Source organism: Mycteria americana, chromosome 8, assembly GCF_035582795.1.
Source record: "Mycteria americana isolate JAX WOST 10 ecotype Jacksonville Zoo and Gardens chromosome 8, USCA_MyAme_1.0, whole genome shotgun sequence".
Taxonomy (NCBI): Eukaryota; Metazoa; Chordata; class Aves; order Ciconiiformes; family Ciconiidae; genus Mycteria; species Mycteria americana.
In genome coordinates, this window is record NC_134372.1 from 17,800,575 (window position 1) to 17,815,505 (window position 14,931).

The 14,931-nt window shown below is 46.6% G+C and overlaps 1 protein-coding gene across 1 annotated transcript in view; it reads left to right on the plus strand.

Annotated features, from left to right (window-relative positions):
* Positions 1-1,127: 1,127 nt before the first annotated feature.
* WWC1 (WW and C2 domain containing 1) overlaps positions 1,128-14,931 on the plus strand; it is a 75,998-nt gene continuing 62,194 nt past the window's right edge. Inside the window, exon 1 of the mRNA XM_075509928.1 lies at positions 1,128-1,441. Within this exon, the coding sequence (XP_075366043.1) occupies positions 1,323-1,441 (119 nt within the window). The 5' untranslated portion in view covers positions 1,128-1,322. The remainder of the gene's footprint in view (positions 1,442-14,931) is intronic.

Consider the following 14,931-nt stretch of genomic DNA (forward strand, 5'->3'; position numbering starts at 1 on the left):
TGCTCAGGTACTGGCAACAGCTGAGCCGCGGAAGCAGCTGCTCTGGAAAGGTTAATGTGTCATGCCGTGTGGACACCATCTGGCTTACGGCTTGTACCTGGGACTTCCTTGTGTTACCCTGACTTATTTTTATAATCCTGCCTTCTGGTGATGGTCTTACTATAGCGACACATCCAGCTGCAAAGAGCTTTCGCTCTTGAAGCTGCATAAATGGAAAAGTCACCAAAGTCACCCCCCTGGAGACCTGCGCGGGCAGCTCGCTTACTGCCAGCCAGCACAGCCTGGCAGCGGCAACACCCGTGGGGAGCCCAGCGGGCGCCGGGAGGCCCTGCACCGCGGGGGCCAGCCGCGGCCCCGAGGGCAGTACCGCCGCGGTGCCCCTCACAGCCTGAGGGGTGTCCCCCAGGGCGGGGAAAGAGTTTACGTGCTTGTCCGTGCAAGTGCCAGCACCCCTGACGCCCAACGGCCTGTGTCTCGCCGGGGGCACCTAGCAGACCCTGATCTATGTTTTCGGCCATCCTCATCGCACCCCTATCCTCCACCTCTGGTGCTTCTCCTCAGAGGGGCCGAGCTGACCGCAGGCCCTTACGTGCAAGAGAGCGGTTATAATGGCACGTTTTGGCCTCGTAGCTCCCGCCCTGCGTTGGTCCCCGAGCGCCCGAACTCCGCTGCCCCTCCCCCGGGGACCCCGGTGCCACCGCCGGGGACACCCGCCGGGCCGCCTCTCGCGCGGGGCCCGTCACCCCGCCCCGCCGCAGGCGCCCCCACCCTCCCCGCCGACAGGGGGCGCTCTCGTGCGTGCGGCGGCGGAGCGGCTCTGCCCCGCGCGGCAGCGGGCCGGGGCGGGGCGGGGCGGGCGGAGCCTTTAAGAACCGGCATCCCCCGCCCGGGGCGCCGGTGGTGGGCGGGGCGGAGCCGAGGGGGCGGAGCCGCCCCGGGACTCGCCGGGCCGCCGCCGGAGCAGGAAATGGAGGCGTGAGGGGCCGGGCGGGCCGGGGCTTCCCGCGCCGCAGGGCTGACCCAGGGGCTCGCCCGCCGCCCTCCCCGGACCGTCCCCGCCCCGCCCCGCCCCGCCCCGCCGCGGCGCGGCGCGGGGCCGGGCGCTTCGGCCCGCCTCAGCCCGGCCCGCCTCAGCCGGCTCCGCGCCCCGCCCCCGCCGCGGGGCCGGCATGTGAGGCTGCCCGGCGGCGGCGCCTTCCCTGTGCGGCTGGGCCGGCGCGGCCCCCGCACCGCTCCTCGCTGCCCGCGGGAGGGGAGGCCCGGGCCGGCCCCCGGCGCGGAGCGGAGCGGTGGATGGGGCAGCGCGGCCGGCGGTGCGGACGATGCCGCGGAACGAGCTGCCGCTGCCCGAGGGCTGGGAGGAGGCGCGGGACTACGACGGGAAGGTGTATTACATCGACCACGGCAGCCGCACCACCAGCTGGGTCGACCCCCGCGACAGGTGGGCGGTGGCGGGGCCGGGGGGGCGGGCGGGCAGGGCGGGGGGCGCCGCTCCGGGGCCCTCTTCGCCCCCTCCCGGGGGCGGGGAAGCACCCGCGGTCAGAGGTGTGTCTGCCGCCCGTCGGAGCCCCGGCGCGGCTCCTCGGCGCGTCCTCGCCTCGCTCCCAAGTTGCCCGGTCGGTAACTGCTGCCATCCCTCGGGTCCAGCCTGGCTCCAGTTTGGCCCCGCGGGAGGGGAGGGCAGGACAGGACGGTCGTTTCGTTACCCGCGGCCCTGGCAGGGCACTGGGCGCCTGCCTGCTGCTTGGGAGGTGAGGGACGGAGGGAGGTCAGTGAGTTTTTTTGTTGTTGTTTTGTCCTCTCGTCTTCCTACTCACCTCCTTTCCCGTCTCCAGACATCTTGCAGATCTACGTTGCACACTGCCCATAGCTTGTGAGTGTAATGCAGCTGGCATCAGCACTGCCATCTGAACCCTGGCAGGGGTGGGGAGCCCACCAGGTTCACCCCACGAGAACGGCGGTGGCTCAGTGGAGTAGGGAGGGACTGACAAAGTAGGGTAAGAGTGGTGTCGGTGGCTCGTATCCTGCATCGTGGCTCACCTCTGCAAGCAGCTCTGTGGTCTTGGCGAGCGTGGTGATTACGGAGGTCACTGACTTCACAGTGTGTTTCTGATCTCCCCTGTCTGCCTCCTGCTTCTCAGCAGTCTCCTCTTGCTCCGAGGAGCTCTTTCCCTGTATTGCTCGCTTTAAAAAGTAAGAGAAACAGAAAACAGTCTACTGTTCAAGACCCAGGTCATTTTCCGAGCAACACTCCGTCCTAGCACGCTGTAGTTGTGGTAAGCCAGCATACAGTAGCTCAGGCATGCAGGAAGCTCAACTACTGGATAGCTGTTGTGAAATCAGAAGTGTCTAAATTTCACATTTAATGCTCTGTTAGCTGAAGTTCCTGGACACAGCAACTCAAAAATCCATCTTGATGAGCTGGAAATTCCAGCAATCTGAATATGCAGTTTGTTGTTGATAAATTTTACACGCTTCCCCCATTTGACAGTGAGTATTTTCCTTGTTATGGGGCAGCTAGTGTAATTTCTGAATTTGTTTTCCTTTCTTCCCCTTGCCCCAGCAATCAGTTCTTTGACAGGGCTTCCATTGGTGGCGGGATGTCAGCCTTCTTTCCAGTTCTACTTCAGTGTTTTTTGTTAAGCATGGAAGTGAATGATTGTCCAATCTTACAAGATTTCAAGAAGTGTTCTGCATTCCAGGAATAATCCTTGTGCATACTGTACACAAATGTAACCTGCTGCTGGCTGGGGGTTTGGAACTTGTTTTGAGGCTTCTGTTTTGGTAATGTGGTCAAGAAAAGCTAATAACACAGTTGTTTCAAGGTGTGTGTTTTAACCTTCATAAGTCAATACAAGCTTAAATTAGGAGTGCTCTCCTGGCATCTTTATTTTGTAACAGAGAAGGAAGACAAGTGAGAAATCTAATAGGCCTAATAGTGGCTTATAAAAATACTCATCTGTTCTTGGTTAGCAATTCAAAAATGACAGAAATGACTGAATGGGTACCTTGTGTACGCATGTGTACTGAACTGTCGCAGAAACATTACCTACTCACCACTATTAAAGAAGAATAGTCAAACACATACCGATAACTCGTATCACACAAAATATTTGTTGTGCACATAAATACACCTCAATACACATGGCCCTGGCGAGCTTTGCATCTGAGTCATCTTCCAGTAGGGCTCCCAAGAAAACAAGCTGAATTAGACACTCCCCCTGAAAATCCTCAAGGTTTTGAAGAGTTTATTGGTCCAATGCTAAAACAACTATGTGATACAATATTTTCTCATCACCTGGGGGACCATGTGCTTGCATGAGTTGAAACCCTGCTCTGACATGCAGGAAAGAAGTTTCTCTTTCAACTCATTACCACTGTCTGTGAAAACCAGCCAATGTGGAATTTCTGATCAGTTCCAGTCATAAGATAACTGCTCCCTGTGGTAGTGAACTTGGATTTATGCACTGATCATTGAACTTTATCAGTGTATTTTAAGTTTAAATATTTGTAAGCCTAGCCTTTTACAAGTCATCTTTAAAACTGCTGCAGCTGAGAGGTTCGTTTGTGTATTTGCTACAGTGCTCTGTGTGCTGTGCTTACACATGCTGTCTTTTACCCAGCGAAAAGCAATAGATATTAGGAAACGTAGCTGTAAAACTGCAAGTTTGAGGGATGTGGAAGAAGATGTATGTGTTAGGGCTCACTCTGAATGCAGTTGCTTTTCAGTGGGACTGTAGCTTTGTAATACCTGATCAGTTTATTCAGGGAGCAACAACTGGTAGCTAAAGATAGGATGCACAGGTTTTTAAACCTTCCCTAAATCTTTCATTCTAGCTTAATTTAGTGGAAATAAACATGATCAAGGATACCATCTAGCTTTGGGGCATGGGCTTGCCCATTGTTTTTGTGACAACAGTTGGTGTCAGGTTTGTAGTTGTGCTAACTGAGCTTGGTTTAATAGGCTGCTAGGGAAGCAGGCCTGGCTGGGGGCACACAGAGCAGTGTTGGTGGCAGGGGGTGTAAGGTGGGACCTAAGCTGGGCTGGTGAATCTGGTGGGGCTGGTGGTTTTCCACCTCTCATGTAACGTATGACACCAGTCCTGCAGATGAGCTATCGGTAAGAGGGGTCATTAGACTTTGCCAGTAGCAAGTCACTGGCACCTGGTGGCCTCTCACTCACCTGTAAAGCTGATTTGAGTGATGCTCAGATGCCTGAAATCTTGATTGAAGCAACTGCATGCCAGAGCACTTCTACCTTGCACCTTTTAAGGGTATACTAGACTTCAAGGCAGTCCTGGGAAGCCTGTGGATGTTAGAGCATTTGGGGAAATCAACTAAGGTTAAATAATCTGAAGAATTTTGTGACTTAACCATTACTGTACCTGTGGTATGGTGTAACAGAAGAGAATCAAGGTACCTTGTAAGCAAGAATTTTGGGTTGAAAAGCTGTAAGGCAGTTCTAGTGACCAAGTAGGACAAAAAAACCCAAACCTACTGTGTTTTTCCTTGTGTAAAAGGAAGATCACGTAGCTGACTTTATTGTAGATTTGTTTGAAATTAGGTAATTCAGGACTTGGGTACAGTGTCATGGGAGATCAAACCTTACTAAGCTAGGGGAAGAAATTTGTAATTCATAGTTTTAAAAGCAAGCATGATCTTTCAGGTATGTACCAGTACATACCATTTGGTAAAACATGCCAGAGAGTTGTCCCAGTTTCTTTCTTACCAGAGAGGATGCATCTGCACTGAGAGCTGCTGTGCTGATGACCAAACAGAAAATAAGAATGGTGTCTCAAAACATTAGCACCAGCTGCTGCCTGTTCTTAAACATCAGTGTGAATCAGGAATTTCACCAACAGAGTGCCCTGAATGAGATTTCTGCTTTCATCAGGCATGAGGGTTAGAGGTGGGTATCTGGGTTCCAGTGGGTGTGCTGTCCTTGCATTCTTTACACCGGGTTTAGAGGAACCTCTATTCTCCCTCAAACTATCTTGGAAGAGGATAGTTTTTTTCACTTCTCCTTGCCTTTCAATCCAGAAGCTTCCTAATTGCACTGAGGATTTGGAGATGCCTGATAACCTGTCCCACTCTCCAATATTTGTGTTCTTGTACTCTTCCTACTGGCATGGTGGTATAAGCAGTTTTTTCCTAGGTTATTTTAGATGGAGCTGATTGACCATCTCATTTTACCCCAATCACTGGACTCCTGTTGAGAGGGAAAGCTAGTTAAATAGGAGCACTTCTAGCTTAAGTTTGGTGAAGCTACTAAACAGCAGCAGATGTTTTCAGTTTTGAGAGGCAGCAGTGCCTCAGTTGATGGCCCTTCATTTCATGAAGGCTCTTATTGATATAAAGGGTTGGAGATGTTAATTAAATGAAAGCCCAGATTCTGCAGTTGCTCCCTGAAATCCTTTCTACTCCATATGGAGGTTTTTCCAGTCTGAACCTCCAAAGTAGAGCTTTGGTAAAGAGAATTAAGGAAGAGATTTGCCAAGGTTCAGGGTCAATATGTGCCAATGTATTTGTTGTCACTTGTAGAAGAGCTTGTGCATTTAAAATAGTTAGGGCCATTGATTTGCTCAGGAAGATTCCGGTTTTCTGAGCCTGAGGATCTTACTGAAGAAAGGCTAGGCATGTCATATAGAGAGCACAATCATCCAGCCATGCCCCTTTAGGCCTGCCTTCTGGGCTTGATGTGAAACACTGCAGAGTATTTTGTCTCCTCTGCATTATTCTGATCTTGAAGCTTTTCATCCCCAGTCTGCTTTGCACACTTGGTCTCCAAACTTCGTGTATTAAAGATTTAGAAATGTGAGCATCATGCTAAGATTTCATATGTAACTCTCCACTACTTGCATTATTTGCCTATAGCATAACTATAGTCACTGGAATAAAGCTAAATATAGCTAACTTAAATGTGGGAGTTCTCCAAAATAAAAGGGCTAGAAGAAGGGAGGGCAATGAAAAGCAGCAAGAATAAAAGTAGCTGTGCTTTTCTGTAGATAAAAATCAGTAAGCGTAAGGAGAAGAGAGAAAAATTCTCAAAGATGGAGCATTTCTCTTCCCTAGGTTTTTCTTTCATCACTGGCAGCAGCATAGGTCATGCAGCTGAAGGCTGCTAGTTTGATGTCTTCTGTTGCCTTTCTTTACTGATAGCTAGCCAAACACCCCATCATATGTATGCGAATCTGCTGCTTTCTCATGTTTACATTCCCCAAAATAGCTGATTATTTTATAAAGAACAGGGAGTTCAGTGTGTACCCATAGAAGCCGTTGATAACCATTTTCCATGAGTACAGGAGTGACAGAAATGCAGTCTTCATAGTCATCTAAGTGCCATTGCTGGGAACAGGTATCTTAATGTGTAGGACTTGTGCTGTTCTTACAATTTTTTTCCACAGTAAATGAAAATTAATTGGTTTAAGTGCTAATGTATAGGGAGGCAAGGACAGCAGGTAAGATCATTGTGACACTTGAAATTTTTTAAATTTATTAATATCAAGAGTATTCCAAGATGAATTAATACAGGTTGCACCTGTAATTGGAAAAAGTTATTTCAGCTCCAATCCAATCAGACCTCTTCAGTTATGAAAAATCAAACTTTATTGTTTTGGTTTTTTTCCTGAGACTCCCCAGACAAACCCTGTGGTAGGATGTATTGATTGCTTTGGAAACTGCAGGGACAACCTTCAGAGCCAGAGTGCTTCCTCACTTGTGTAAACTCACTTTGAACTGGGGTTGGTAGCTGGAAACAACAGGTATGATGCTTTTTAACAAGGGCATCATTGTTAAAGGTGTGGGACGTACACGTGTGTAGTGACAGAACATGTTGGCAGTGACTTTAGAACTACAAAAAGCATTTTTTTATCTTCCCTATGGAACATGAAAAATGAAAAATGTGAAGCTTTGTTCAGCTCAGCAGCTTTTTAATGCATCTTGGGGAATTCTGAGTCTTAAAAGGTCAGAATTGCTTTTGGCTTTTGAAGAAACCTCTGTAAATCACATTGTTTAGAAATATGTAGGTTGAGCTTCATCTTCTGCTCTGGCAAGGTCATCTTGCTCACAAGATCAGTCCTTTAATTTTGAGGCAAAGACTGGTGGCTTGTGAAGCTAGTGACACTGCCACGGACTGGAAACTTATTTGGCAAGGGGATCAGCAATTTCATCCCTATGTAGGTCATGTATTTTCATATCAAAGTAGTTATCTTGATCTCCATGCAGTGGAATAGCAGAAAATGGGCTAGTAAATCCCAGAAGATGTGGGTATGGCAGGTGAGAGGTGGCTGCTGTGTTGGTCACCTTGGGTGGGTGCTTGGTGGTGGTGCTGATGGGGCACCTTAAGCTGCTGCTGCTGCCAGAGTAAAATTCTGTATCAGTGCAGGGAGCAAGGTCCAGAAGCTGGTCTGGCTGAAAAATGTTATTTTTCTGTCTGGGTTTATTTTATAGAAGCAGTTGATCCACGTTGTGTATGCTGGTGCAGAAACTTGTCCTGGCAATAGCTGGGGCTGAGCGGGAAGCTAGGAGATGAGGGAGTGGGGCTGGCTCTGGTGGCAACCTGGGAATGCTGCTGAGGGTGCCCTTGTGAAACTGTCCCCAGGCACTTGACCTGATCAGGCTTTCTGCCAGCCTAACTGGGGAGGTGTTCCCAAAGTTGGAGGTGCTTAGCCTTTGCCCCATGATTTCTGACTGAGTTTTACAGGAAGAGTGGATTTTCACTTGCTGGAGCCCAGATGAAACCAGCAGTGGGGTAGAGCATCTCCTAAAGGTGTAATTCGCACTGATGTCTTCATAGCTAGCACAGTTATGGGAAGATGAGTTTGCATCAAACTTTCCGTGTCTGAATCTGATTTAAATTCCTCTAGCTTGTGCCAGAAAATTATTGGAAGACATGGGAAGACTTGTCCAAAAAAGTTCGATGAAATAACTTGTACATAAAGAAGTGATGTGTGTTAGGTGGCTGAGGGTGGTCCTGTCACTGACCTGCCACACCACCTTTTCAGACTGGGCTCTTATCTCAGTTACTGGAGGAATCTATTAGTAAATGATTGATTTGTATTCTGTGCTCTTGAAGGTGACTGCACACTGCCAAGGCTAGCCTTGCATTCTGCTCAGCATGCCAAGGAGCGTCACCGCCCCACAGTGCGTTCCTGCACGCGTTATGGAGACTGCTGATCTCGCTGTCTGCCAGGATTGAAATGCTCTGGGCTTGACTTGACACTCGGTTGTATCAAGTATGGGAGAACTTCAAGTCTTTCTCAAATAGGGGGAGAGATCATATAGCTGGCTTGGGAAAGCCTTGCTGATGTTCTCCCTGTGCAGGGGCTGGCTGCCTGAACCTGGTGGCCTTGAGTTGCCCCACCAGCAGCAGGGCAAGGGTTAGCTGAAAAAATAAATGAATAAAGGGGGGTGACAGCAGCTAGGCAAAGTCAGGTGGAGGTATGTAGACTAGTGCGACTACATACACGTACGAGAGCTATGTAGATCGACCGCTTCCTTGGAGAGAAATACTTTTTGTGCTGGCTGGTTGCCATTCATGGGACCTGTTTAGTAAGGTTATGTGCTTTGCTTGTGGTAATGAAGACTTAGCTTTAACTGCTCAAATAAAACCCAGAGTTCTTGTTCACAGAGCCTAAGGTTACTGCTCCCCCCTCCCTTTTAAGCTACATGAATAGATAATTGGCTGAACAAACAACAGACAAAACTGCTCCCAATAGAATAATAACTGCTTTTCACTGCCACTCATCCAGTCAAATGACATCTGGAAGACTCTCTGGATGGTCACAGGAGGTTTGGTGTGTAACAGGAAGATGCAAAGAAGCCAAATCCTACAGCTGTCAGTGTTCTCTGTTTTTTCATTCTTTTGGATGGGTTCTGCTGGCTTGGTTTGTTCTCTGTTTATGCTGGTACTTACAGCTTCCACCCCAGCCACAATGTTCTGCAACATAAGTACCCAACACATTTAAAAAGCAGATGAATTGCTTTCTCAGTCTTATAGAGGTGCTGTGGGGATTAATTAGTTCTGACAAAGTGCTTTCTGGCTGGGATGTCAAGCTGATGTTTCAGGACTAATGGTATTGTTCAGTGAAACTATTTAGTTCTCCTCAAATGCCTAATCACTGTTTTAGAAGAATTTACTCTGTGGAGGAAAGCTTTATTGATTTAAAGCACGCAATAAACAGTATTGATTTGCAAGAGGCAGTCATTCATATCTGCTCTATGCAGAGTTGAGGTGTAAGGTGGTCACATAACTATTTTGAACTAAAATGTAAGTGAAGCTATTGCTTAAATGACCCTGCAACAACTTGCAGATTTCTCATATGTGAGTTAAAACTGCCTTAATAGCCCTGTACTCACAAGAAGGGCAGTCCCCTGCTAAGGAGAGGGCTCTCTGCTATTTCATCCTTCACAACCCTACCACAGGGAGGATGGCCTGCATAGGAACAGCAGTGGCCAAAATAATCTTCTGGACCCTTAGAGCAGCACAGGAAAACATAGGTGGCCCCAGAACTGCTCTATAAAGCTGTGCTGTGAATAACTTTGCAGTTAATTTTGCTTGTGCCAGGTACAACTTTTGATTTCATGTGGCATCTGAGCCATCTGAACCTCTGCAGCTGCTAGAAGACATGCTGGTGGCCCAGCTGTGCAGGCTGTCCCCTTGCCCATGCAGCCTCCAAGCCATCCAGTGCACGAATCCTGTGGGATGTCCTTTGAGGAGCTTGGGCAGGTTGGCATCATGGCTTGGCAGCAGCAATCTGTTGGACCGTGGCACCTAAAGCCTGAGTGATTGGGAAGAGTCATCTCAGTGACAGCTTCATCCTGTCCACTTGAAGTTCTCGTAGTTGGACTGTTTGAAAGATTGAGTATGTTTTTGAGCTGCTTATCCAAGTTATCTCAAAGGGAATTTGGGTGCGGATGATAATGGAAAGTATTTGACTGTCACATGTGATGCAGCTCTGCAAATTATCCAGTCCATTTCCTGTGAAGTGTCTTAGGTTGGTGGCCTGTCTTGGGTGGTGCTGTGTCAGCCAGCCTGATTCAGGCTACAGAGAAGCTCTGAGTAACGCCTTTGGGAGGTGGAGTTTATCATACTCATTTGGTAGAATCAGCTTGCTCTGCAGCTGCTGAAATGCAAGGGAGGAGGTGTGTGGGTGGGAGTGGGGTAGCAGGCAGCACCCTGGGAATGGGGTAGCTGTTGTCCTGGGCTGGCAGGGATGGGACATTCAGGTGAGGGTGGGCTCCTTGTTGCCTGCATTGCTGTAGTGCACCTGGGTGTTTCATGGTGCTCTAAAGCTGAAACCTCTGCTCACCCCAGTGCTGCTTTCCCTGAGGGGAAATCTTCAGCATGTCTACTGCCTGCTCCACAGGGCTCCGGTGGTTCACTGGGGCTTTATTAAGATTTCTGAGGCAGCATGTGTATGCTGTGCTTCTGCATCTATGTCACTGATCTAGGAGATGTGACAGTTCTACTGCAACAGTGCACACATGACTCAGTGATGCTGCTGTAGTTTTTAACAGCTGTTAGATTGTTGCAGTGCTCTTTAGACAGGCTTTTGCTGTTCAGACCTGACCTTTGTTCAGGATGGTGCCACTTCTGTTCCTCAGCATCTGATGTGACTTTGGTTCAGTCTTCTGGTTGCTGCTTATGACTTTTGCTGTTTTGATGGGAAGAGAGTGGCTCAGCTAGCCAGAGACCTTCCTTCTTTGGAAGATCTCTGCTGCCGCAGTAGCTTCTGTGTTCTTTTTAGGATTTTTCCAGATGCTCCCTATGACTTGTGGAGTGATGCTCATGATGTAGCTTCATTGAATGCTGTTACCCTGAATGAATTCCTGTATAGCAGAGGCGGAAACTTTTCTCAAGGAAGAACTTGGTATGAAAAGGAAGTATTTTTAAGATAAAATGCTAAGGCTTATCTAAATTAGGATGACCTCTACTGTATATAGTGTTCCAGATGAGCTTTTCATATTGAATTGTGTTTAAAAAAAAAAATTCCTTAACACGAATAACATTTTTGTATTGCAGAGTTTTGGCATGGTTAAACTTGAAATCAAATCAGCACTTTGAACAGACTTTTTTGTTGGAGTATGTATGTGGTGATGCTTGGGTATATTTGATTAGTGGTTTGTGTTAACCCTGCAGAGAATAAGGAGGTTAAACTCTTCTGTACAGTATATCATTCAACATTTCTCAACATCTGATCTCTCTCCAGTTGTCAGTTCACCCACTTTTTTAGATTTTTCTGAAACTGCTTGAAGTTATCTCTACATCCAGCTAACCTAAATAGCTTGTCAGCCAGCAAGGCAGTAAGCCTTGCAATTTGTCTTTCTTACGTCACTAGTAAGTATTTCACACCGCAAGATCTAAGCATCGAAGTATAATTCTTATGTGGACACATACATAGAAGGCTTTAGGGTGTTTAACAGCTAGTTCTCGAAAAGTATGTTTTCCAGTATTCTAGAAATAGGCAGATTTGTCTGGTAAAGAGATCTTCTTACAGTCCTCAGTGAGTGTTATTCTGTCTTATTTTAACCTATATATGCAGGAAAGTGAAATGTCATGGCTGCTACCTTGTCCCATGGCTTTCTGTGGCACCAAGGTTTTGCAAGGTATCTTAGACTTCCTAACTTTCCTATTTTTTGCTTTTTAAATTTGAATGTAGAAGCTTCCAGATTTAACTTAAATCCAGTATGTCAAATATCAGTGTGATATCTTTTCAGTTGAAATGGTCTGTAATGCTGAATAAAGGTAGATCTATTGTCATATGGCATCTGTTAATTATTCAGAGACTATCGTATGGCATTGCTAGTTTCTCATGCAACTGGCTCACTAGTAATTCAATTTAGAAGGTGTGTGCCATCATGGTCTTTGATGCTAAGGAAAGCATAACCTGAACATAAATACTTTCTTAAAGCACATGTTGCTAGCTTGCCTGATCTCTTATACTCCTTGGGCACTACTCCTCACTGCCTTTTTAAGATTTCTTTTCCGGAGAAGAATGTGTGGGTGGAAAGGGAGGGGTATGTGGCCGAGGAACCTGGCTTGATCATTTGCAGAAGGTTTGCATGGACAAAAATCTCAGTTTGCAAAGACAAATTTGCAACTGAACTGGTGATACAGAGTCCTCCACTCAGGCTTGTTTTCACACATCCTTTGTAAATGCCACTCTTATCCCTAAAGCAAATGTCCTGCATTGAATTTTCTCATCTTTATTCTCCATTTGTCCAGTAGTCTGTAGCTAGTACCCCATAAGTGCTTCCTGGTTTATTTTCTATCTGTTTCCCAGAGACAGTCTCCTGAAGTTTGGATGGTAGTTCTGACAAGTTGCATTGCGTCTTCAGTAGCTTAGATGGGCTGGCGGTCCTTTCTGGTGTGGTCACTATGGGTTTTGAGTCAGGTGCTGTGGTGGTTCTTCCTTCCCATTGCGACAAGATCCCTCGATAATTGGAGGAAGACGTGACTGTAGCTGAACATGCTGCAGTTCACAGCCTGGTTTAGACGTGTGAACAGACAGTGACTATTTGGGGGTGGGAGGAATTGGTCTTGTGTCAGGCTATGTCCCATCATGTCTCCGTGGCTGCTGCCAGAGCCCTTGTGCTCTCTACTGCAAGGCAGTGAGATGGGGGCTGGGACTTGATGGCTGCTCCCGTTTTTTGAACAGAGCCAAGTGACACCAGGTCCTTGAAAGAGGAAGGCAGCTGGTGCAGTTAATTCCTCGGTGGTTAAGGGTTTTGCTGTGTCGTAACAAAAAAGAGAACAGTCCAAGTGGTAATTCACACCCATAATCGTTCTGCTTGGAAATCTGCTTGTGACACTTGCTTCTGATGGAGTGCTGCATGTTGGTAAGTGTTTCTTTGCAATCAGATTTATTACAGAATAGATTTGCAATGAAATAACCTAAATAATTTTAACAATGACCTTTAAAGGCATTATTGTTTGAATTACTTCCCTGGAGTAGTTGGGCAGATGTGTGGCAACACCTCTCTGAATGACAGGAGTGCCTCTTACCAAATGTATTGTTGAAGACAGGCTGAAATGCTGCTTCATGACCAGCCTAGATACCTGATGAAAGGTGTAGGGAATAATGGAGTTATGTCACTATGAATTAAGGATTTTACAATAAGAGTTTTATTATTTATGTTGCTTCCTAGGTGCTTATGGAGGGTTTACTTCCCCTTAGCTAGTATCTTTGCAGTCGAAGGCAAGCTGTTGACCTGTCATTTCATGCCTTTGTGTTCCCAGCTCTGATGCTCAGAGCATGCCTTTTTCTAGTGATTGTTGCTTCTACTTTCTCTCTCTCAAGCTGTTTAACACTGTTGCTTAGTTCTCTTATGGCCGTGCTTACAGGGTCTTTAAAGCCTTTCATGAAGTAAGCATTTTGCCTGATGGGAGAAGGAGGTTTACAGAGTTAAAAAAAAAAAAAAAGGCAAGAAATACACTGTAGATAATGGATTCCAAAAATGCAAATTTGTTTAAGCAACTGCTTAAAAAGAAGGCAGGGAGGAAGGAATTGGAGATTAAAACCTGTGTTTATATACATGTAGAAGCTGGAGGCAAAGCAATACATTCATAAATATACAATAGGATTTATGTCAAGGTGAGAAGTGCTACATGCGTATTCATGTGTAATTTGAAAATCCTTTAGCAATTAAATACTTTACTCCAAACTCTAGAACTAAATAACGTTCTTGTTGAAATGAGATGTCCAAAGGCTCTAATGCTTCTCCAGTGGAGGGGAAAGGCTGGGTGGTGTAATAGATCTGATACTCTAATTTTTGCTCTTAAAAGATTTTTCATGTGCTTTGGGTATTATTTTATTAGGGTAATCAGTAAGTCTTGAACAAAACATGTGAAGCAGAGACTTGCAAGAAATATTGTAAAGCTTATCATGCTAAGAAAAGCAAATAGACTTGGAAACTTGTTAGGATGTTTTTCTCAACTGATTTTAATGTCAAATACCTTTGTCTAAACTTTCATATCCTGTAGGTAAAGGAGGAGGCAGATGAGTAACAGAGCTTGGAGTGCCGATGTCTGAAAGAAGTAGCCTTTGTGCAAGTGAAGTGAATCACCTTTAAAGGGTGTAGCTTCAGTTCTTTGTGTAACACTAAAAAAATGAGTATGAATGTACTGTTGCTGATGCTTTTGGTTTTCAAAAGCTTTAAAGTATTATAGACAAAGTATACACATTCCGACATCATGAATGGGGAAAAATCCTATAGAATAACTGTGTCCTGCAACTTGGGTTGTTATGGCTGGTGAGTGCTCTGTGACAATGCAGCATTTCTGGGTAGGGTGGGATGATGTGACCGGTTTATCTTCCCCCTCAGTCATCGCACTAAATGATACTCTGCAAATGGGACAGCAACTGACAGGCAGCCTGCTGAAAAAACAGAGTTCAGTGTATGCCTCTCATACTAGCGTGATAAGATAAGGTTGGGACTTGTCATGCAATTGTGTTATATGCTCCGTGCCTGCCCTCGCCTTCCTCGGGGTCCTCTCGCAGCTGGAAGTAGCAGGCCTGTGTCCTCTAGATTCACCAGCTGCTTTGCTTGCACATCAGATGGGTGGCCAGGAAGCATTGGACTTCTGTGATGGCAGGTGTTTCTGTATTGCTATGGCCAGTTACTGAAGAACCACATTGTTTTTTTGGATTAAAGTTCTGCTCAGTTCTGAAAACTGGACCTAAGGATGTTCAGTTACGTCAACTGAAATTCTCTGTTTATACTTTGGGAAAGCTGTGGTTTATTCCTGTATCTGGACCATCACAAAGTGTTGCTTACTTCATTTTCCCCCGGTGTTCCTGATGTCTCATCTTGGAATTGCTCCTTTTTGTAGCTTTATGAGCTCTTTATCTTTTGCGCATCAGGTTTGTATTGGGAAGAATATAAAGTACGTCCATGCTGGATGGGAAAAGCCAGCAAAATTCTCGTGTT